Here is a 25,316-nt window from a genome sequence, read left to right as displayed (position 1 = left end):
TTTGGTTCTGTGAAATTTAAAGTAGTTTTTTCTAATTGTGAAGAAAGTCAATGGTAGCTTGATGGGGATAGCATTGAATCTATAGATTACTTTGGGCAGTATGGCCATTTTCATGATATTGATTCTTCCTGTCCATGAGCACGGAATGTTTTTCCATTTGTTTGTGTCGTCTCTTATTTCCTTGAGCAGTGGTTTGTAATTCTCCTTGAAGAAGTCCTTCATGTCCCTTGTAAGTTGGATTCCTAGGTATTTTATTCTCTTTCTAGCAATTGTGAATGGGAGTTCACTCATGATTTGGCTCTCTGTTTGTCTATTATTGGTGTATAGGAATGCTTGTGATTTTTACACATTGATTTTGTATCCTGAGTGTTTGCTGAAATTACTTATCAGCTTAGGGAGATTTTGGGCTGAGACAATGGGGTTTTCTAAATGTACAATCATGTCATCTGTAAACAGAGACAATTTGACTTCCCCTCTTCCTATTTGAATACCCGTTATTTCTTTCTCTTGCTTGATTGCCTCTGGCCAGAACTTCCAACACTATGTTGAATAGGAGTGGTGAGAGAGGGCATCCTTGTCTTGTGCTGGTTTTCAAAGGGAATGCTTCCAGTTTCTGCCCATTCAGTATGATACTGGCTGTGGGTTTGTCATAAATAGCTCTTATTATTTTGAGATACATTCCATCAATACCTAGTTTATTGAGAGTTTTTAGCATGAAGGGCTGTTGAATTTTATCGAAGGCCTTTTCTGCGTCTATTGAGATAATCATGTGGTTTTTGTCATTGACTCTATTTATATGCTGGATTACATTTATTGATTTGTGTATGTTGAACCAGTCTTGCATCCCAGTGATGAAGCTAATTTGATTGTGGTGGATAAGCTTTTTGATGTGCTGTTGGATTCAGTTTGCCAGTATCTTATTGAGTATTTTTGTATCGATACTCATCAGGAATGTTGGCCTGAAATTTTCTTTTTTTGTTGTGTCTCTGCCTGGTGTAGGATGATGCTGGCCTCATAAAATGAGTTAAGGAGGAGCCCCTCTTTTTCTATTGTTTGGAATAGTTTCAGAAGGAATGGTACCAGCTCCTCTTTGTACCTCTGGTAGAATTTGGCTGTGAATACAATTGTTCCTGGACTTTTTTTGGTTGGTAGGCTATTAATTACTGCCTCAATTTCAGAACTTGTTATTCGTCTATTCAGGGATTCGACTTCTTCCTGGTTTAGACTTGGGAAGGTGTATGTGTCCAGGAATTTATCCATTTCTTCTAGATTTCCTAGTTTGTTTGCATAGATGTGTTTATAATATTCTCTGATGGTAGTTTGTGTTGCTGTGGGATCAATGGTGATATCCCCTTTATCATTTTTTATTGCGTCTATTTGATTCTTTTCTCTTTCCTTCTTTATTAGTCTTGCTAGCAGTCTATTTATTTTGTTGATCTTTTCAAAAAGCCAGCTCCTGGATTCCGTGATTTTTTGAAGGGTTTTTCATGTCTCTATCTCCTTCATTTCTGCTCTGATCTTAGTTATTTCTTGTCTTCTGCTAGCTTTTCAATTTGTTTGCTCTTGCTTCTCTAGTTCTTTTAATTATGATGTTAGGGTGTTGATTTTAGATCTTTCCCGCTTTCTCTTGTTGGCATTTAGTGCTATGAATTTCCCTCTATACGCTGCTTTAGATGTGTCCCAGGGATTCTGGTACCTTGTATTTTTGTTCTCATTGGTTTCAAAGAAGTTATTTATTTCTGCCTTAATTTCATTATGTACCCAGTAGTCATACAGGAGCAGGTTGTTCAGTTTCCATGTAGTTTGTAGTTTTGAGTGAGTTTCTTAATCCCGAGCTCTAATTTGATTGCACTGTGGTCTGGGAGACTGTTACGATTTCCGTTCTTTTGCATTTGCTGAGGAGTGTTTTACTTCCAATTATGTGGTCAGTTTTAGAAAAAGTGTGATGTGGTGCTGAGAAGAATGCATATTCTGTTGATTTGGGGTGAAGTGTTCTGTAGATGTTTATTAGGTCCGCTTGGTCCAGAGCCAAGTTCAAGTCCTGAATATCCTTGTTAATTGTCTGTCTCGTTGATGTATCTAATATTGACTGTGAATTGTCAAAGTCTCCCACTATTATTGTGTGGGAATCTAAGTCTCTTTGTAGGTCTCTAAGAACTTGCTGTATGAATCTGGGTGCTCCTGTACTGGGTGCATATATATTTAGGATAGTTAACTCTTCTTGTTGCATTGATCCCTTTACCATATATAATGCCCTTTTTGTCTCTTTTGATCTTTGTTGGTTTAAAGTCTGTTTTATCAGAGACTATGATTGCAAACCCTGCTGTTTTTTGCTTTCCATTTGCTTGGTAAATATTCTTCTATCCCTTTATTTTGAGGCTATATGTGTCTTTGCACATGCGATGAGTCTCCTGAATACAACATACCGACGGATCTTGACTCTTTATCCAATTTGCCAGTCTGTGTCTTTAAATTGGGGGCATTTAGCTGGTTTACATTTCAGGTTAATAATGTTATGTGTGAATTTGATCCTGCCATTATTATGCTAGCTGGTTATTTTTCCAGTTAGTTGATGCAGTTTCTTCATAGTGTTGATGGTCTTTACAATTTGGTATGTTTTTGCAGTGGCTGGTACCTGTTGTTCCTTTCCATGTTTAGTGCTTCCTTCAGGAGTTCTTGTAAGGTAGGCCTCATGGTGACAAAATCTCTCAGCATTTGCTTGTCTGTAAAAGATTTTATTTCTCATTTGCTTATGAAGCTTGGTTTGGCTGGATATGAAATTCTGTGTTGAAACTTCTTTTCTTTAAGAATGTTGAATATTGGCCCCCACTCTCTTCTGGCCTGTAGGGTTTCTGCAGAGAGATCCACTGTTAGTCTGATGGACTTCCCTTTGTGGGTAACCCAGCCTTTCTCTCTGGCTGCCTTTAACATTTTTTCCTTCATTTCAACCTTGGTGAATCTGTTGATTATGTGTCTTGAGGTTGCTCTTCTCGAGGATTATCTTTGTGGTGTTCTCTGTATTTCCTGAATTTGCCGGTCTTGCCAGGTTGGGGAAGTTCTCCTGGATAATATCCTGAAGAGTGTTTTCCAACTTGGTTCTATTCTTCCTGTCACTTTCGAGTACACCAATCAAACGTAGATTTGGTCTTTTCACACAGTCCCATATTTCTTGGAGGCTTTGTTCATTCCTTTTGATTTTTTTTTTCTAATCTTGTCTTTATGCTTTATTTCATTAAGTTGACCTTTAATCTCTGATATCCTTTCTTCCAGTTGATTGATTTGGCTATTGATACTTGTGTATGCTTCAGGAAGTTCTTGTGCTGTATTTTTCAGCTCCATCAGGTCATTTATGTTCTTCTCTAAACTGGTAATTCTAGTTAGCAATTCATCTAACGTTTTTTTCCAAGGTTCGTGGCTTCCTTGCGTTGGGTTAGAACATGCTCCTTTAGCTCAGAGGAGTGTGTTATTACCCATCTCTGAAGCCTACTTCTTTCAATTTGTCAAACTCACCAGTTTTGTTCCCTTGCTGCTGAGGAGTTATGATCCTTTGCAGAAGAGGCATTCTGGTTTCTGGAATTTTCAGCCTTTTTGCACTGGTTTCTTCCTATCTTTGTGGATTCATCTACCTTTGGTCTTTGATGCTGATGACCCTTGAATGGGGTTTCTGAGTGGACGTCATTTTGTTGATGTTGATGCTACTCCTTTCTGTTTTTTTTTTTTTTTTTTTTTTTGAGACGGAGTCTCGCTCTGTCGCCCAGACTGGAGTGCAGTGGCGCAATCTCGGCTCACTGCAAGCTCCGCCTCCCGGGTTCACGCCATTCTCCTGCCTCAGCCTCTCCGAGTAGCTGGGACTACAGGCGCCCGCCACCACGCCCGGCTAATTTTTTTTGTATTTTTTTTAGTAGAGACGGGGTTTCACTGTGTTAGCCAGGATGGCCTCGATCTCCTGACCTCGTGATCCGCCCGCCTCGGCCTCCCAAAGTGCTGGGATTACAAGCGCGAGCCACTGCGCCCGGCCAGTCCTTTCTGTTTGTTAGTTTTCCTTCTGACAGGCCCCTTTGCTGCAGGTCTGCTAAAGTTTGCTGGAGGTCCAGTCGAGATCCTGTTTGCCTAGGTATCATCAGCAGAGGCTGCAGAACAGCAAAGATTGTTGCCTGTTCCTTCATGTGGAAGCTTTGTCCCAGAGGGGCACCCACCAGATGCCAGCCAGAGCTCTCCTGTATGAGGTGTCTGTCAGCCCCTGCTGGGAGGTGTCTCCCAATCAAGAGACACAGGTGTCAGGGACCCACTTGAGGAGGCAGTATGACCCTTAGCAGAGTTTGAGTGCTGTGCTGGGAGATGTGCTGTCTTCTTCAGAGCTGGCAGGTAGGGACGTTTAATTCTGCTGAAGCTGTGCCCACAGCTGCCCCTTCCCCCGAGGTTCTCTGTTTCTGGAAGATGGGAGTTTTATCTATAAGCCCCTGACTGGGGCTGCTGCCTTTCTTTCAGAGATGCCCTGCACAGAAAGGAGGAATCTAGAGAGGCAGTCTGGCTACAGCGGCTTTGCTGAGCTGTGGAGGGCTGTGCCCAGTTGGATCTTTCCCGGCATCTTTGTTTACACTGTGAGGGGAAAACGGCTCACTCAAGCCTCAGTAATGGCAGATGCCCTTCCCCCCACCAAGCTCGAGCGTCCCAGGTCAGCTTCAGACTGCTGTGCTGGCAGCGATAATTTCAAGCCAGTGGATCTTAGCTTGCTGAGCTCCATGGGGTTGGGATCCGTTGAGCTAGACCACTTGGCTCCCTGTCTTCAGCCCCCTTTCCAGGGCAGTGAAAGGTTCTGTTTTGCTGGCGTTCTAGGTGCCAGTGGGGTATGAAAAAAAAAAACAAAACTGCAGCTAGCTCGGTGTCTGCCTAAATGGCCGCCCAGTTTTGTGCTTAAAACCCAGGGCCCTGGCGGCATAGGCACCTGTGGGAATCTCCTGGTCTGTGGGTTGCGAAGACCATGGGAAAAGTGTAGCATCTGGACCGGAGTGCACTGTTCCTCACGGCACAGTCCCTCAAGGCTTCCCTTGGCTAGGGGATGGAGTTTCTCAACCTCTTGTGCCTCCTGGGTGAGGCGACACCACCCACCCCCCCGTTTCTGCTCGCCCTCCGTGGGCTGCACCCACTGTCTAACCAGTCCCAATGAGATGAGCCGGGTACCTCAGTTGGAAATTCAGAAATCTCCCGCCTTCTGTGTTGATCTCACTGGGAACTGCAGATGGAGCTGTTGCTATTCGGCCATCTTGCCAGCAACCCCTCTTGATGTATTTTTAAAATGGTTAATGGTGAGTGTTAAAAGGTTATGGTGTTTACATTTCATTGAATAAAGTTAAAAGAAAGATATAATGATTTTGTTTCAACATGTAAATATTTATAGTATGCTAGAAACTATGTCCTTTATAATTTTCAATGGAAAGTTTTATATGTGAACTTAAAAAGTGCAAGAGGGTGCACAATTTTCTCAAAAAAATTCAAAAAAGCATGTGAGTGCTTTGGAAAAACTTTTTTGCCTGTAGCCCAAACTAGAAAATAGATTTCTTATTATACCCCAGCACAGGTACCCAGATGCAAAAGTTTATAAAGCATTAGTTACCATGTATAATGCCCTCAATCTTTTTGCCTTCTCTCCCTCTTCCTCTACTTTTTTTTTCTTTCTATTTCATTCCATTAAAAAATAAAAAAGTCTGGTCTTGACCTGCTAAATTGTTTACTTCCACTCAAGGGTTGGGACTTGCAGTTTGAAGCAAACACCTAAATCTAAGATACAGTTTTTTCTTTCTTTGTTTTTCTTTGTTTTTGTTTCATTTTTTAAAAGTCTGAGCATAAATGAGGTGGAAGTAAAATTTATGTTAATGCTTCAGTTTAATTAATTAGTTTCCAAGCTGTTCTGTGGAGCTGAATAGTGACATCATTTGAAATGTCTTCCCTTGCTTATCCTCTCAGGCATCTGTATCTCTTCCCCATTACACCAATATCAAAAACTACAAAATAAAAAGCCTAGGTGGGATGGAAAAACAGGGGGAGAGTCTTTATGTAATCCTAATTAGTAGTCTAAGTGATACTAAAGGATAAATTTTAAAAGAGGATTAAATCATGTCTCTACTATGAATCTAAAATCTGTTAAATACTGAACTTGTTAATTAAGGAGAGAACTAGTGAGATACTGCAACTGTTTCAAAAGAGAAATCAAAGCATCATCACACACTGATAGGCAAATAAGGAATGTTAAATTTATAAATGGATGCAAAATTGGTTAGTATCCCTGGGGCAATAACAAATGCATTTTACCAGAAGCATTTTTATGGATAGGAATTACATGGATGACTATCAGTTTTCTACAATTGATCTCCTATTCCTACAGATTTATAAAATAGCCTAGTCAAAACAAGCAAAGGTAGGAATAACCTGAATGGGTGAGCTAGCCAGGAAATCTACTGAATTCTAAAGTCTTAAACAATTTTTCCTTCTACTGATTAGATTTAGGCTATTAATTCCTAACCTAGGTCTAAAACACTTTGCCACCTGAAGGCCAAGTCCAGTTTTAGAGGATTTCTACCATCTGCACAGTATTTGTAAACATTGTGAATTTCTTGCTATTATTTAAAACCTAGATTTTAACATAATAGCTGGATTTCCAGTTTGTCTTGGAAAATCCGATTGAAATGGAATTTACTATTATTTTCTTCTCTTAAGATAAAGTCCCCTACTTCCCTTTTCTTATTCATAATACCACTTTTCCATATCATTTGTGTATATCCCTTCTTTTCTCATTCAAACTTCACCCATCTTAATCCAGTCCTGTTTCACTACAACTATCTAACTTCTTGACTCCAGGCTCTCCTCAGTCTCTCTAGCATGCCATTTTACACTTAATCTCTCTTAAATAACTTTGCTCAAGACTCCAGACTGCCCAGTAATGTCCAAGAAATCCTGTTTTGCCACTCTGAATATGCTGACACTTTCCTGACGCTTCCACCTCTTCAGTAATTTATTTCTTCCCTTCTTTTGCAGTCTTGATTTCTGTTGCTTATCTACATGGTTCCTTCCTCTAGTGAGGTTAATCTCTTTGCTTTCCTCTATACCCACTATGCTTTTTGTTCATGTTGATCCTTCCTACAGGAAAGGCCTTCCTTCTCTTCTTTGTTTATACACATCAGATGAAGTTAAACTCAAGGCTACCTAGACTGCGAAGCCTAGCAGAGTTCTAATTCACATTGATCTTTCTGGAATGTTTTATGCTGTCTAGTGTTGTTTTAGGTTGTGTATTCTTATCACTCAAGATTAAAGCTACCAAAAGCATGGCCTACCTTCCTATATACTATTTTGGTATCTCTGAGGAGAAATTAGTAAACTTGTTGTCTAAATTTTTATATTTGCATAATCATGCATTTCACTGTACAAAAGGAGGAAGAGTAAACATTGTTCAGGATTTTAATTTTTCAGCACTGTGAAATTTACGTATTTATTGTATTTGGAATAAAATGTGTGTGTATATAGATATATGTATATATACACACACACATTCATACACATGTATTTACATTATTCTGTCTATAGACAGTAGCTGCATCAATCACACAGGAATTTTAGTCTATTTGATATATTTACATTAACTAGTAGTCTGTTGAAATTCAAAGGAGATAATCAAATTGAGAAAACCATGTTGCCTAATCCTTTTGTCATGGATAATATTACTTAAAAGGGAAGCCTTGGAGTAATAGGAAAAAAGAAATCTATTCTTGTGCTCTCCTACCTCTGTTCAGAACAATAGGATCTGCCCTGCTAAGCAATCAGGCAGGACCTTTTTTATGCAGTCTGTGTATACCATTAAAAGTCAATACAGTGTCCTTTTATTTTTTAGTTTTGTGTGATGCATGCAGAAAAGAAACATTTTGCTTTTTATATAAAGACTGTCCCTGTAACACAAAGTGGGTTAAGAGATTTGGGACAGTTTTCCCAATAATTGTGAACTAAAACTTATATGTGACATCTAATTGTGTTAATAAATTTTTAAAGAACTTTATTGAGATTTGATCGGTAACACATTGAAAGTATACAATTTGATGAGTTTTGATGTGTGCTTATACCGCTGAAACAATCATTATTGTCAAGATAATGAACATATCCATCAATTCCAAGAGTTTCCTTCTACTCCCTTGTTATCCGTCCGTCCTTTGTTCCCTCTGTGTCCCTCCCCTCCCCAGGCAACCTCTGATACACTTTCTTTCACTGTACACGAGTTTGTATTTTTGAGAAGTTTATATAAATTGAATCATATAGTATGAACTTTTATATTGTCTGGCTTCTTTCCATCAGATTTTTTTTCGAGATTGTTGCATGTTGTAGCATATATCACTATTTTGTTCTCCTTTTACTACTGAATGGGATGTATATGGCAGTTTTTAAAAATCCATTTACCTGTTATTGGATATTTGGGTTGTTTCCATTTTTTGGTTATTAAAAAAAAAGTTGTTACAACATTTGTATACAAGTGTGGACGTATGTTTTCATTTCCTAAGGTCTAAGTTATATGGTGGATATATGTTTATGTTTTTAAGAAACTGCCAAACTGTTGTCCAGAGTGGTTGTATCATATTACCCTTCTACCACCTGTGTACAAGAGTTCCAGTTTCTCCATATCTTTGCCCTTTGCCAACACTTGGGAAAGTGTTTTCTTTTTTGTTTGTTTGTTTTTGTTTTTTGTTTATTTGTTTGTTTTTGTAAAGAGAGTCTCATAGCCCTGTCACCCAGGCTGGAGTGCAGTGGCATGATCTTGGCTCATTGCATCCTTGACATCCTGGTCTCAAGCAATCCTCCCATTTCAGTCTGCCGAGTAGCTGGGACCTAAGGCACACACCACCACACCTGGCTGATTTTTGTATTTTTTTGTAGTAGAGATGGGGTTTTGCCATGTTGCCCAGACTGGTCACGAGCTCCTGGCCTCAAGTGATCTGCCCACCTCAGCCTCCCAAAGTACTGGGATTACAGATGTGAGCCCCTGTACCTGACCAGGGCAAATCCTTTTAATTTTAAATATTTTAATAGGTATATAATGGTATCTCATTGAGATTCTAATTTACTTTTCCTTATTGACTAATGATATGGGTCATTTTCCATGTGGTGGTTTGCTGTTCATGTATCTTGCTGGGTGAAGTCGCTGTTCATATTTTTTGCCCAGTTTTTATTGAGCTGTTTTTTCATTATTGAGTTTTAAGAGTTCTTTATATATCCTTTGTATACATTATTTATCAAATATGTGATTTCCAGGAATTTTCTCCCATTTTGTGGTTTGGACAGGTGAATTTATTTATTTATTTATTGTTTGAGACGAAGTTTCACTCTTTTTGCCCAGGCTGGAGTGCAATGGTGGGGTGTCAGCTCACTGCAACCTCCGCCTCCCAAGTTCAAGTGATTCTCCTGCCTCTCAGCCTCCTGAGTAGCTGGGATTACAGGCATGCGCCACCACATCCAGCTAATTTTTATATTATTAGTAGAGATGGGGTTTCACCTTGTTGGCTAGGCCAGGTCTCTAACTCCTAACCTCAGGTGATCCACCCGCCTCGGCCCCACAAAGTGCTGGGATTACAGGCGTCAGCCACTGTGCCTGGCTGAGAGGTGAATTCTTTATCCCCCACCTGTATAGAGGTAGTTCCAGGATCCCTGTGTTTGAGTATTAAGATGCATTATGGGTTGGGTTCTAGCTCAGTTAGGCAAGTTGCCACTAGCTAATAATGGGTTTTTGAGAATAAAATTTGGTATGTTTCCTGTTTATAAATGTAAAATTTGCTCATTGTAGACAATTTTAAAAATATTGAAAACTACAGAGAAGGAAATGAGACTGGAGTGTGCTTGAGAATTCCAGGCAGAAGTCCAGCTGTTAAGGCCATGCATATCAGAAGCAAGAGTACTTAGAGCTTACCACATACTAGGCTTGGGGCAGCAGGATTATACAGATCCCCTCCACTTAAATTATTCCTAATTCTGCTAAGGATTGCCTCAGAAATATGATGGGCTGAGGTCGCAGTTTTTTTTTCCCTAAATGTAAGTTCACTGCTACACCTGCAGTTTTGAATCATTGTCTGGCCTATGCACTTAATAAATGTTTATATTATAAAAGTATGAAATAAGTGAAGGTCTTCATAGATGTTGTACAGTTAGTAAATGTCTTCACAGCCTAGAGCTGAGCAAGGCTTGGGAAAGTAGGGATTGACAAAGACAGAAATGGAATTAATCAAATGTATTTGACTAACATTGAGAAATATTATATTAAAGAAAGTCCAACACAGATGTCCTAAGTGTTAAGTGTTTCTGGTCTCTGATGCTTTACTGATGAAAAGCATTCAGTTTTGGTGCCAATAGGATTTGGTTTAAGATTATGCTCTACTCTACTAGCTACGTAAACTTGGACCAATACTTAACCTAGTTTTTTACTTCAATTCTTTTTTGTTTGTTTGACACAGGGTCTTGCTCTGTCACCCAGGCTGCAGTGCAGTGGCTCACTTTCACCCCCGCCTTCTGGGCTCAAGCAGTCCTCCCACCTCAGCCTCCCGATTAGCTGGGACCACAGGTACACACCACCACACCTGGCTAATTTTTTTTTTTGTAGAGACAGGATTTCGTCATGTTGCCCAGGCTGGTCTCAACTCTTGGGCTCAAGCAATTTGCCTGCCTCAGTCTCCCAAAGTGCTGAGATTACAGGTGTAAGCCACCATGCCTGGTCCTACTTTACTTCTTTTACTTACACGATGTGAATAATTGTGTATACCTGTGGGGCTATTGTAAGGATTATTGGAGATAGAGCATACAGTAGTCCCCCCTCTTATCTATGGTTTTGATTTTTACTGTTTCAGTTACTTATGGCAACTAAGTAAAAAAATATATGAGTACAGTACAATAAGATTTTAAGAGAGGGAGAGAGAGGGGGACCACATTCACATAACTTTTATTACTATATATTGTTATAGTTCCATTTTATTATTAGTTATTGCTAATCTCTTACTGTGCCTAATTTATAAATTAAACTTTATCATAGGTGTGTACATACAGTAAATTCTCACTTAACATCATGGATGGGTTCTTAGAAACTGACTTTAAGTGAAACAACATATAATGAAACCAGTTTTACCATAGGCTAATTGATATAAGCAAGAGTTCATTTCTTATGGCATATTTCTGTTCATAAAAACATCAACTCCTAAATAAAGATAAAAACTTTTCTAATGTTAAACATTGAAATGAATGTTAGTGATACATGCATGTAAGAAATATTAATAAAACAAGTAAGATAATTATTTACCCAATTATTCTAGTTAAGTGCTACAGCTGGCCAGAGGCTCTTCTGGCAGCTTAAGCCCTCATGGCCTCAGGAGGAACCAGCTCTGGACAGGACACCACTCTATTGCAGGGCACTCACACACACACCCACACTCACTCAGAGAGGAACCACGTAGAAGTGCCAGTCCACCTAATGGACATAGCTCTGGGATGTGGGAGGAAACTGAAGTACTGGGGAGAAAACCCACACAGACGTAGGGAGAATGGGCCAACTCTACACATACATAGACAGTGGCGCCAGCTGGGAATCAAGTTTTTTTTTCTCATCAATATTAAAATGAAGTGACATTACTTGGGGGACCTTTTGTATAGGAAAAAACATACTGTATATAGGGTTTAGTACTATTGTTGGTTTCAGGTGTCTACTCGGGATCTTAGAACATGTCCCCCAGGGATAAGGAGGAGACTATTGTATACAGTATTGTATTGTATATAGGGTCTGACACATTGTAGGAACTCAGTAAATGTTAGTGGCATTTGTAGTTATTCCCCTTCGCCTTTCCAGTTACTAGTCTTAGGCAGGGTAACTAAATCTTGCCCTACCCCTCATAGAGGGGAGATCTAAGAATGGTATTTGCCAGTCCTTTTCTCCACTCCAGGTTAAGTTTTTATACCACTGTGTTTTTGAGTGATATGAAAAGAATATCATGGGATTAAGATAAGCTGATTGCAGATTTTAGTGCTTTAGCATATGTTCTTTTCATGCATGGAGGGGATTACTCAAGATACATGGTTAGACTGACCTTAGGTACCTGGTGGTATAAGTCTTTAGCATCAGCAGCAGTATTGATCATACAAGGGAATCCCAAGACTCTTATTGTAAACTAGGAAGCATGTTTCCACAGAACAACATCTTGAGGTGGACTGTAGTTGGGGAAGGAGTTAAGTTGGTGGTCAGATTGCTGGAGTGATAGACACGAGGGTGACTGATGCCTTTGTAATAATTTTGGAACTGTCTGAAATTATCCAAAGCAAATCTTTGTTGCCATTCTCCGTTTTTTTCTATAGTCTCTGCCTCCTTTGCCTTATTCCTGACCTGTTTTTTTGCATGCCTTGCCTTCTGGAGCCTAAATTATCCCTGATTCTATAATATATTTGGGATATTATAATGTTCTGATGTTTGGAAGTGACAGATTATAATGTTATGCTTTGCCAGCAAGTCATGCTATGTAACAGACTGCTGCAGCCAGTGTGTTTAAATTTGATGTTTTAGGTCATTAAAAATTTTAACGTTTCACTTAATTACTTGTTATAAATTCCATACACAATACTTGGGTTAAAAACAAGTTGTTTGTTTTCTTATACTACACTTGAGTTTAGTCTGGCTTTTATAACAACTTAAACTTTTGGGGTTGGAGAATGACTTATTAAAACTACTTTTGTGATAGCCATGTTTGTTCCATTTCTGACTTGTGGCCAGACATGAAAAGGCATTGGAAATTTGAGTCCTTCTGTTAAAAGGCTGTTATTCATATGTTAGAAGAGGAGCCACTTTCTAAAGGGTCTCTCTATATCCACAAAAGTTCTTGTAGCACTCTAATGGCATGTGGCACAGTGAACAAGGCAAGTCACATGGCCACATCTAACTCCAAGGAGGGAAGAGAAAACTGTCCTATTATGTCTCCATAAAACAGAGCTGGTAAACAGCCCTAACGATTCCGTGGTTCTCATTTGTGTTCACCATGTATTCAGATCTCTCTCTCTACTACTATAGGCAAAGTAACTCACCCCTCCCCAAGGCTGTTTGTCTCATTGCCCCATTCAGTTATAGGATCATGCTCAAAGTTCAGTGCCTCTGGCTGATACACAAGAGTCTGTTCATCATGTTCGGATGTGGTACTCTTCATCTGGAGACTTCATGAACTAAAAAGACAAGTAATCTGCCCCTCCTTTCCCCTTACACACTGGTGGAACTGGTAAGCATAATTGCCAAAACCACTCCCATTTACAAAGGCGAACAAAGAGAGAGATAGAACAGTCAAAAGTTGTAGCAATTCTGCAGTTCCACAGTAGAATTTTGGGGGACCCCTATCTTGGGCCCAAGAATGTTCCTTAATTATGTCCAGATTCTGCTTCCTGGGAGAGGCTCCTCCATCCATTGTCTTTCATGCCATTAGCTTCAACCTCTTGGAATTTTTTCCTTTTCGGTAACTTCCTTGGCTACAACGGAAATGGGCACTGGGCCTCCTTGGGGGCTGAACAGTTTTCTCTGGCAGCTTCTTATCTGTAGAAAATTGGTGTCTAAGGGTTGTTTTAAGCATTCAATAATCATATTCCTCTTTGAATTGAGACCAGATTATTTTTGCAGTACAACTCTCAAAAATTGTGTTGGCTTCTTATCTACTTAACTTCAGTCAGCTTCATGTGTCAATAGCCAGACCTAAAATTTTTGCTAGATATAATTCTTAGATTTCCTGTATTTCTTATCTTTTTCACCTCTGTGCATGCCCCCCTCTTCTCTTTATTTATTTGAGGATATCTTGGCTCCATAAGGCTTCAGTTGGAGACCCACACCCTTAGTCTCTTTTTTCTGAACGATTTTATCCCAAGAGAAAGAATTTACTGAGTGCCACATTAGTCTACACTGAGGTTTTAATATCAGCTATACCCTTTATCTGATCCTTAGCTGGGGCTGAGTTTTAATTAGCTATTGTTCCTTAAAGGCCTTCTCAGTTTTGTTTTTAACTGTTCGAGGTTGAAAAGTAGTTGCCTCTTCCAATTGTGTAAGTCATTTAATTTGAACTCTATTTTCTTACATTTCTGCTTGCAAACCAGTTCTTTTCTGACCTCATTTTTTCCTTGTGGGGGTTTCCCTTTATCTTATTCAGTTACTTTTTTCATTTGATTCCTTGTCTTTTCATCTTTTTCTTTTGCTTTTTCATCTAATCTTGTTTTTCACCAGTTTCAGTAGAGGCCATCTCTCCTTGCTCTCTATAGAGAGTGCCAAACTATTTTCGAACTTTTCTTTTGTATCTATTACTATATCCAGTAAGCACTTTCTTTAAGGATTTTAGAAGCTGTTCCTTTTCTCTTATTAGAATGTTTTCTTCTTCACATGGCTTGTGTTTTTCTTCTCCATTTTGAATTCCTTTTTTAAAAGTGAAATCTGCCAGATATGGTTTCTAGCAACAAATAGATTCCTTTTACCATTCACTTATGTTGGGGTTCATATCCTTCTCTGCTCTACAGCTCAGGTCAGGCCAACCAGCACAAATCCCAGTATAATTTTCAGTTGCTGGAAGGCTTTCCCTCAGATTAAATCTTCACCCTCCCTTCTTGGTTTTCTGCTATGGGTGAAATAGATGACAATGAAAACTTGGAGCACTTGCTGCCACCAGGATTATTCTTTGCTTTCTCTTTTATTTTTTTGGCTTGTAAGGAACTGTCCTCAGAATCCTATGGGTCCTTGCAAGTACCCTTCAACTTTTTCCCTAGTTGTTTTCTAGAAATTGTTGGCATACTTGAATGTATAACAATGGGAATAGTAGCAAAAGAGGGTTGTGTATGTGTGCTTGTATTTGTGTGCGTGTGAGCATGTGTGTACTGGGGATGGTCACAATAATCTCACCAACACAAGGATCTGCACTGATGGGAATTTAAAGTTGGCTGCAATTTTATAATGGGTACTGATAGGGTTTGGTTCTTTGTCCCCACCCAAATCTCACTTTGAAGTGTATTAATGCCCATGTGTCAAGGGCAGGACCAGGTGGAGATAATTGAATCATGGGAGCCATTTCATGTTGTTCTGGTGATAGTGAGTGAGTACTCATGAGATCTGATGGTTTTATAAGGGGCTTGGCACTCATTCTCTCCCTGTCGTCCTGTGAAGAGGTACCTTCCCCTATGCTTTTAAGTTTCCTGAGGTCTCCCCAGCCACGTGAAACTGAGTCAATTAAATCTCCTTTCTTTATAAATCGCTCAGTCGAGGATATTTCTTCATAACAGTGTGAGAATAGACTAATACAGGTACAGTGTTTGAGTGTCTAAATTAGGTAACCATCAGTAGGGGATGTTTGAAATGTTTTCTTTTTTTTCCGGTGGCCTTAGTTTTACATGAGTTACAACAGTAGTTGTAACATGACAACTTGATAACATGATAACATGTAACGGTAGTTACAACATGACAGGAAACCTGGACAGGTTTTTTTTTTTTTCCTATTACCCAAACCAGTGTCTGTTTTATGGTTAGCAAGATACTTCCAGATTCTCGTGTTATCTGTTGATTTGAGTTTTGTATGTAGGGATTTCCTGGGTTATTTTCTGAATCTTCAGAAATTGAGAGAGGTTGCACTGTGAACTTCAAGGGATACAGAAGTTTAAATTGGAAGATCATTTTCTAGCTTTCTCGGCTGACAGCTAGAGAAGGCTCATGGTTTTACGTCTGGCCATAGAATTCCTAAGAGTAACTATTGTTATATCCTTATGCTTAACTTTTTGCTAAAAAGGGTAAGAGTTTTACAGTTGCATGTGAATTTGACACTGTGTAATGTTTCTATTTCAGGTAGCAGCAGCAGCAGCAGCAGCAGCAATGTTTCACTTCTTCAGAAAGCCTCCGGAATCTAAAAAGCCCTCAGTACCAGAGACAGAAGCAGATGGATTCGTCCTTTTAGGTGAGTCTTTTTAAGAAACAAAATAATTAGATGAATTATGTTTTCTTTAAAAAATTACTTGAAAATTATATGATTGATTTTAAATTATTTCTTGTAATTTCAGAATTAATTTGTGTTTAATTTTTAAAAAGTAAAATCTGTAAAGATAAAGGTCATCAATTACTTGGAATAGTGTCATCAAGTGAGACTTTTCTTAACATGTTGGTTTGGCTGTGTTCTCCAAGTTAAATCCGTAAAATCACTTCTTTTTTTCCCTTTTTTTTACCTGTGGAAAATCTAAAGTCTTCAAGAATCCTTGATGAATTCAAGTTCTGTCTCATAAATAGTACTAACCTTGTTTCATAAATTAGCATCTGAAATTAAATTAGGCATCCAATAAATATTTGCTGAATGAAGTAGACTTTAAAATCTAAATATGTTAAATAGTGTTTCCTATTTAAGACTATTTTCTATTATAAAATTAATACCTGCAAATTTTAAAGATTTTAGTGTCTTTAAAAAATATTTCTTACAATCAAATACAATATTCTTCACCAGGAGAATTCTGAAAAGTAAAATTTCCTCCATGTCATGTCACATTTCTTCCCCTGAGGAAAAGTTTTGCACAACATCTTTGTATGCTCTTCCCAGAAATTCTCTTTCCAAATTATGGCGTGGGGTATAACCAGTGTTTCCTTGTGGTTCTCATCCTTTTCCATGCTGGACCTCCTCCCACCAAATTCCTGCTCCTTCTCTGAGAAGATTTGCATTAACTCATATGGTCTTCACTCCCTGGAATGTTTATCTGGGTCTCCTTTTCCAGATACTGGTTTCCTACCTCTTATTTCCTTTATCTTGGCCCCGTCAGACTGGCATCTGCTAGCATCAGCCAGTGCTCTGTAGGCTTTGAGAAATAAGGGATGTTTCCCTTAGATTTAAGGGTAATCTCTGGGAGACCAGAATACAGTTTTTCTCCTGGATAAACTTTACTATAGAATTTTCCATCGTTTCTACAGCCATGTTCTGGCAGGCCTGTTGTTTTTGAGAACCTGTCTTGTGTGTCCAGGGACAGGGACAGTAGCTGGGAGGTTGCTCAGAATTGTTTTCTTCAGACCAGATCCCTTATACCTGAGGTAAAATAGTGGGGCTTAGTCTTTGACCAGGGCTAATGATTTTTCTGGGTAGCCTCCTGACTGGGATAAGGTGGGGTGCAGTGGACTTAATTGCTAATCTGACCCTTCTTTCTTAGTGTGTCAGGAATTTATGCCTTGGCTTCCAAGTCAGAACTGACTCTGTTAACTCTGATTTTGGTTCCTTGAAAGCTGCCAGTGTTACTTTTTTCACACTTCTTGAATTAGCCTCCCTAACAGAAAACTTCAGGGGTACATCAGGCCTCCTGTGAAGTTTCTCTTTTTCAGGAGTTTCACAATAAATTCTTCTCTCAGAATTTTTTCCAAAAAACTCATGTTTTCTACTCTGTTATATATTCCTGATTTTAAAATACCTCTGAAGTCTTAACAAATATACAGGGAGCTCTGCTTTTTTCTGTTGTTTTTATTATGTACATATTTAAAAATTTTTTAAGTTATTTTTAAAGAAAATAGAGATGGGGTCTTGCCATGTTGCCTAGGTTGGTCTTGAACTCCTGGCCTCAAGCAATCTTCCTGCCTAGGCCTCCCAAAGTGTTGGGATTACAGGCATGAGCCACCACGTCCAGCCTCTTTTCTGTTGTCTTTATGATTAGAAATTGACATTATTCTTTTTGTTATCAAATAGCCATTTAAAGGATGTAAGTTGGGTGTACTGGCATCTTTGAAAGCCCATAGAATTCCTAATGCTGGACCTTAAACTTCTTATTCATGTACTTTATCCCTACTTCTCTGCCACTTTATAGGATTTCTGAGACAAATTTTAACCACCACTGCAGTGGCTCCTGGTGCTGCTAAGATCTCCTCCAATTTCTGGTAGCATGTAGTCCTGATGAAACATTCCATTGCATGTCTTGTAGCTATCTCAGAAGCCCGGTTTCCAGGGCCTTCTGCTTCAGAATATTATCTACTATGGATCTCCTTTCCCTTTCCAGAAAAGACTAGTTTAAGAAGTAGTCTTTCTTTAACTGAGCCTCAGAAGGCACACAAACTTCCAAATTTCGTATTTTAAGAAGGAATTTCTGGGACCTAATTACTCTAATATGCTCTCAGTACCAGCTGCTCCATCTGAGGGAGTTTTCCCAGGACCATCTTGGATTAGCATGATTGGTGTCATACCCAGCACCGTATGTCTAGCAGTTGAACAGTCATGGTGAAGAATCACTTCTGTCATAGTCCCAGGATAGCAGTTTAATTTGCAGTGCAGCTGGTGCTGTACCTCGTTCAAATGACCCAAACAAGACAGGTCCCCCAGATGTTGGCTGAGGCCTCTTTGCCCTTCAGCTCCTCTGTCTGCTGACGCTTGTCTCTGTTTAGCCTCATTTCCCCCCAGGTGCAAAGCTCCACCCCTTCATCATTTTCATAAAATCCTCTGTACTTAGTCTTCTGTGGGTACCATTACTCTCCTGAAGTTTTGATGGTATCAGTCAGCATCATCTCTCAGCTCTTACTTCCTCTGTCTTCTTTCTCTTTTCATCACCCATACCCTCTTCCTTCTTCCGCAGAAGCATCTCAGAGGCTCTACAGTGACGTGCTGTTAAAAGTGCTGACCCTGGGTCAGACCCTTTGGGTTGGCTTCGTGGCTCCCTGACTTACTCTGTACCCTTGGCAAGTTAGTTACCCTTCCCAGTACCACTTAGCATATCTAGGAAATAAGCACGATATCAGTACCTATCCCATGAAGTTATTGAGGGGATTAAATGAGTTCATGTGTGTAAAATGCTTAGAACAACCCTGTGAGTGAGGTAGTACTATTATATCACCATAAACAGGCTAGGATTTAATGTTTCCAAGTTTCTCCAGCTAGTATGTAGCAGATCTGGAATTAGCCCAGGCAATCTGACTTCAGAGCCATCCTCTAAACCACTAAACTATCCATCTCCTTGTAAAAAAGTTCTATCATCAGTTTTAATTCTAAGACATTATTGACATCCTAACCTCTTTGTTTTTAAAAAAAAAGTTGTATTCTCTACAATTGAAAAGAGAAAGTGCTGTTTTTTATTTGTTTTAATAAAAGAAAGTTGGTTGTTGTATTACTGTTCATAAAGTTTGGCTTTGATTTTGGCTAATCCAAACTTTTTACTATTTAATAGTTTAAATATTTTTAAAATATTTTAAAATATTTCAGGAAACTCCTTGAAGTTGAAATTGGAAGTTGATATATATGGTTTAATTAGTGAAAACATCCTTCATTGGTGAAGAACTTAACTGAATTGACAGATAAAGATCCTGACAGATTATTAGGAATATATTTAATTGTCTTTAAAGTTATAGTTAATTATCTGGTAAACTCTTTTTTAAAAAATGGATTTGCTCTGCTAGGTTTCTCTTTTTATCATATCATTCTGTACTGACATATATAATATCTACTTTAGTCTCAGAGCATATTGTATAAAATATTCTGGAAAAAGTCAAGTAGGTCAAATGGTAAATAGAAAATACTTTTAATGCTTTTATTAACATGGACACATACTTGCACACATCTATTTTGTTTTAAATTTTTTATTTTTAATCATTATGGGTACATAATAGTTGTATATATTTACAGGGTACATGTGATGTTTTGACACAGGCTTATAATGTGTAGTGATCAAATCAGGGTAATTAGGATATCTGTCACTTCAAGCGATTATTTCTTTGTGTTAGCAACATTCAATTTCCACTCTTTTAGTTATTTAAAAATATACAATAAATTATTGTTAACTATAGTCACCCTATTGTGCTACCAAATACTAGATCTTATTCCTTCTATCTAATGGTATTTTTGTACCCATTATCCATCCCCATTTTATTTCCCTCTTTCTGCTACCCTTCCTAGCCTTTGGTAACCATCATTCTATTCTCCATCTCCCTGAGTTCAATTTAAAAAAAACTGAGCTCCCACATATGAGTGAGAACACGTGAAATTTGTCTTTTTGTGCCTGGTTTATTTCACTTAACATGATCTCCTCTAGTACCATCTATGTTGTTGCAAAGGACAGCATTTCATTCTTTTTTTATGGCTAAATAGTATTCCATTGTGTATATGTACCACATTTTCTTTATCTATTCATCTGTTGATGGAGACACTTAGGTTGATTCTGTATGTTGGCTATTGTGAATAGTACTGCAATAAACATGGGAATATGGACGTCTCTTTGATATGCTGATTTCTTCTTTTGGGTATGTACCCAGCAGTAGAATTGCTGTATCATATAGTACTTCTGTTTTCAGTTTTTTGAGGAATCTCCATACTGGTCTTCATAGTGGCTGTACTAATTTACATTCCTGCCACCAGGATATGAGGTCCCTTTTCTACACCTCCTTGCCAGCATTTGTTATTGCTTATCTTTTGGATTAAAGCCATTTTAACTGGGTTGAGATGATATCTCATTTTTATTTTGATTTGCATTTCTCTGATGATCAACAATATTGAACATTTTTTAATATACCTATTGGTCATTTTGTATGTCTTGAGAAATATCTATTCAGATATATATAAATATATATATTTACATATTATTTAATATATATTTAATTTTATATAATAAATATATATTTATATATTTAATTTATAGATAAATATATATAGATAAAAATATATATATTTTTAAGAGACAATAACTCACTATGTTACTCAGGCTACTTTCAAACTCTTAGGCTCAAGCCGTCTTCCTGCCTCTGCCTTCCAAAGTGCTGGGATTACAGGCATGAGCTGCTATGCCTGGCCTGCCCATTTTAAAATTGGATTATTTTATTTTTTCCTGTTGAGTTGTTTGAGTTCCTTATATATACTGATTATTAATCCATTGTCAGATGACTAGTTTGCAAATATTTTCTGCCATTCTATGGGTTGTCTCTTCACTGTTGATTAATCATTTCCTTTGTTGTGCAGAAGCCTTTTAACTTGATGTAATCCCATTTTTCCATTTTTGCTTTGGTTGCCTGTGCTTGTGGGGTATTACTCAAGAAATCTTTGTTCAGATTACTGTCCTGTAGCGTTTGCCCAATGCTTTCTTCTAGTAGTTTCGTAGTTTCAGGTCTTAGATTTAAGTGTTTTATCCATTTTGATTTGATTTTTGCATGTGGCAAGAGATAGGGGTCTAGTTTTATTCTTCTGCATATAGATATCCAGTTTTCCCAGCACCACTGATTCAAGACTTCCTTTTCCCAATCTATGTCCTTGGCACCTTTGTTGAAAATGAGTTCATTGTATGTGTGAATTTATTCATGGGTTCTGTATTTAGTTCCATTGGTCCATGTGTCTGTTTTTATGCCGGTACTGTGCTATTTTAGTTACTATAGCTTTTTAGTATAATTTGAAGTCAGGTAGTGTGATTCATCTAATTTTGTTTTTTTTTTTTTTGCTTAGAACAGTTTTGGCTTCTCTGGGTCTTTTGTGATTCTATATGTTAGGATTATTTTTTCCATTTCTGTGAAGAATGTCTTTGGTATTTTGATAGTGATTGCATTGAATCTGTAGATTGTTTTGGGTAGTACAGACATTTTAACAATACCGATTCTTCCGATCCATAAATATGGAATATCTTTCCATTTTTTTATGTGTGTTCTCCTTGGTTTCTTTCATCAGTATTTTATGATTTTTATTTTAGAGATCTTTCACTTTGATTATATTTATTCCTAAGTATTTTATTTTACTGGTAGCTTTATAAATGGGATTACTTTCTTGGTTTCTTTTTCAAATTGTTGGCTGTTGGCATATAAAAATGCTGTTGATTTTGTATCCTGTAACCTTACTGAATTTATTTATTAGTTCTGATAGTTTTTTTAGTTGCATACACATATATTGTGATTAGCATATATTCACGTAACTTTTTTTGTGGCATCGTGTGCAATAGGTACATTACAGAAAAATAAATATATTTTGTTGGTTTGTGTGTTTGTTGATGTCTAAATGATACAACTAAGTAAAGACTTATAAACATGATTATATTTGTAGCAACAAGTTTTTATCAATATGGACACTACAGAATTTGTTAGATTATCTCCTTATGTGGCCTTTATAACCCATTTCTAGAAAGGTCAGAGTAAATTATGTTGTTTAAGCTATAAATTATCTATTTTTTTCCACTTGAGAATACCTTTTCCCCTAGGCAAGCATTTCTGCTTAACACAAATAGGTTTTAGGTCACAATTATTAGATGGCATTGCAGAGTTGATGGAATCAACACATCATGACTTGAAATTCAGGTCTGGGCAGAGTCTAGACACTTGCTTTGGTAATAGGAATATCTGGGCTGTTCATATACAGTTAGCTCACATTTGGACGGAAAACCTTTCTCCCCATTAAGATTTCCAAAGCTTTTAGCCTTTGTAAAATGTCTAGTGTGCTGAATAAGAATAAGGGAAAAAAATTCTTGTAGAAAAACATCCTTTCCCTTGTAACCAGTTCCTATTCACATAAGAAGGTAATAGCTATTCCTTCATTCAGTAATGAAGTTGAAGTAATCCTCCAGGGTACTCATTTTACACAAAAACAAATTGCAGTTTTCATTTGCATCACTGGGTGGCGATTTTTCATAGCCTTATACTACTATTTAAAAATCCAGCAAGCACAGCACTATTCGTAATTACCAGGGTTTTCTTCTGTTATGACATGTTTAATTGTACTTCTAAGACATTATCTTTAAGTTGATTACAAATTTACTAGTGTAGTGGCAAGCTCATAGTAATTTTAAGTTAGGAAAAGGGATATTGCATAAATGTTAGGATATAATTCCTTCCAAAACTAAGACAAAAGCATGAATTAGCTTATTATGTTATAGCAAAAAGAAGGAAAAATAACAACAAAAAATAATAGGATATAAATGAAGAGGAACAATTTAGGTATTGTTGTTGGTTCACTAATATTGTTGACCAAATATTGAATATAACTTTGAAGCAGGCAGAATGAAATTGGGCAAACACTATTGTAGAGATTAAAGGAATTGGGTTACAGTACAACTGAAATGCATCATGGTTTTCAGAATATGCAGGTGCTTCTTAAAGTAGGGCATAAGAACTTCTAGTTTCCATTAAGCTAATTATTTTGTAACACTTGCTGAATTTAGAACCAGAATTTAATAATTCACAGCAGCTTGGATTTCACCTTTTAAAATACTTAAAACATATTGAAATATGTAATTTAGTCTTACCTTCTGTTTTCCAGTCTAAATGATCAGATATTGATAAGAAGTGAGTTATTTTTAAGATTATCTCCTACTGAATTCCTTATTCTGGGAACCAAACCACGTATACATACTTCAGTTAAACTATCATATTTTTATATGGAACTTTTAAAGGTAGTCTCTTCATCGCTGTGTTGTTTCCTTTATTTAAAAGTGGAAATTTAGCTGTGTACATAAAAATTTACATTCTAAGGAATGAGGGACAGTAAGTCACTTTGATTCTGTCTAGGGTTGAAGGCTTTAATTAAAACAGTGACAAAAACTAAACAGGTTTTCAACATGTGCTTCCTATTTTTATTCACTTTTCTTACAAAAAATGTATACCAGATCTTTAAAAAATTAGTGTTTATGGATTAAAAAGCAACTTACTGTGTCGCTGTCTCCTTACCCACATATCGGGATATCCAGAAAAACTCGATTTACATTTAATTTACTTAGCAATTTGTGTGTTTTTACTTTTGACCTTTAAATTGTAAAGCAAGTATGCCAGGATTTTTCAGCTAACTTCATTATGTAGATGCTTGTTTTTCTATTAAGAAATGTGGAGTTGTGTGTCTAATGGATAGAATTAACAGTATTTTCAGTCACTGTTATCTGATTCTGGTTTACCTGTTAATCTAGCAGTGTTTCAGTTTCAGTTTTTCAGAGGTGAAAAAGTTAGGTTAATCCGTCCCCGTGTGGGGTGCACCACCCTTCCTTAACTCCTTGAATGTACAGTGAAAGGCAATTGCATGAAGGAAGAGGAGAGGTGCCAACTGTACTCAGAGGCAGAACTGAGCCTTCTGTTTGGCACAATTAATTGTGGGAAAGTCATTCATTTTTTTCGGGGACTCAGTGGATTTAGTTGACTCAAATGTAAATTAGGGATCTATCTCTCTAACTCTGTGATTTTAACCCTTCTGTGCATTAGGGGATACTTAGAAAAAAATACTGGTGCTGGGACCCATTCCTAGATTCTGATTAAAAGGTCCTGGGATTAGGCCCAGGAATTGATTTTTTCCCCCCAGAGTTCTCCAGATGATTCTAGAGTTCATGCAAGGCTGCGAAGCACTACAGTTCACTCTCTAATAATTGTCCATCATCAAATAATGTGTTCAGACACTTTGAAACAGACTTCATAAAATATAAAGTTACAGTTTCTTTTTTAGTTGAGCCATAAGCAAAAAGCAAATAAAACCACAGAATTTCTGGGTAATTACATTTCCTTCAATGTATTAAATCATTAAATAGAAAGAGAGTAGAAAGCTTCATACATAATCCTATGAAATGAAATTTGTTTTCTTTTCCTTTTTTTTTTTTTTTAGACGGAGTTTTTGCTCTTGTTGCCCAGGCTGGAGTGCAATGGCGCGGTCTCTGTTCACTGCAGTCTCCGCCTCCTGGGTTCAAGTGATTCTCCTGCCTCAGCCTCCCAAGTAGCTGGGATTACAGGCACGTACCATCACGCCTGCCTAATTTTTGTATTTTGAGTAGAGACAGGGTTTCACCATGTTGGCCAGGCCGGTCTGAAACTCCTGACCTCAGGTGGTCTGCATGCCTTGGCCTCCCAAACTGCTGGGATTATAGGCGTGAGCCACTGCTTCCAGCTGAAATTCATTTTCTATGAGTAATATACAGTTTTCCCTTGGTATCTGTGGGAAATTGGTTCCAAGACCCCCGCTCATACCAAAATCCATGGACGCTCAACCCTCTGATATAAAAGAGTATAGTTTTTGCATACGACCTACATACATCCTCCCATATACTTTAAATCATCCCTAGAGTACTTAAAATAACTAATGCAATGTAAATGCTATGTAAACAGTTGTTTTACTGTGTTGTTTGAGGAATAATGACAAGAAAAGAAGCCTGTACATGTTTAGCACAGATGCAATTTTTTTTTTTTTTTGAGACAGTGTCTCACTCCATCACCCAGGCTGGTGGCAGTGGCACGATCTTGGCTCACTCCAACCTCTGCCTCCCGTGTTCAAGCAATTCTCATGCCTCAGAGTCCCGAGTAGCTGGGATTACAGGCGTGTGCCACCATTCCTGGCTAATTTTTTTTTTGTGTGTGTGTTTTT

The 25,316-nt window shown here is 37.8% G+C and overlaps 1 protein-coding gene across 1 annotated transcript in view; it reads left to right on the top strand.

The window, feature by feature from the left end:
• Window positions 1-25,316, top strand: part of UMAD1 (UBAP1-MVB12-associated (UMA) domain containing 1) — a 240,832-nt gene that overhangs the window by 17,809 nt on the left and 197,707 nt on the right. Inside the window, exon 3 of the mRNA XM_063637086.1 lies at window positions 15,857-15,965. Within this exon, the coding sequence (XP_063493156.1) occupies window positions 15,857-15,965 (109 nt within the window). The remainder of the gene's footprint in view (window positions 1-15,856; window positions 15,966-25,316) is intronic.

Source organism: Symphalangus syndactylus, chromosome 3 (genome assembly GCF_028878055.3).
Source record: "Symphalangus syndactylus isolate Jambi chromosome 3, NHGRI_mSymSyn1-v2.1_pri, whole genome shotgun sequence".
Taxonomy (NCBI): domain Eukaryota; kingdom Metazoa; phylum Chordata; class Mammalia; order Primates; family Hylobatidae; genus Symphalangus; species Symphalangus syndactylus.
Note: the sequence above shows the minus strand (reverse complement) of the source record. Positions and strands in the feature narration are given on the sequence as shown.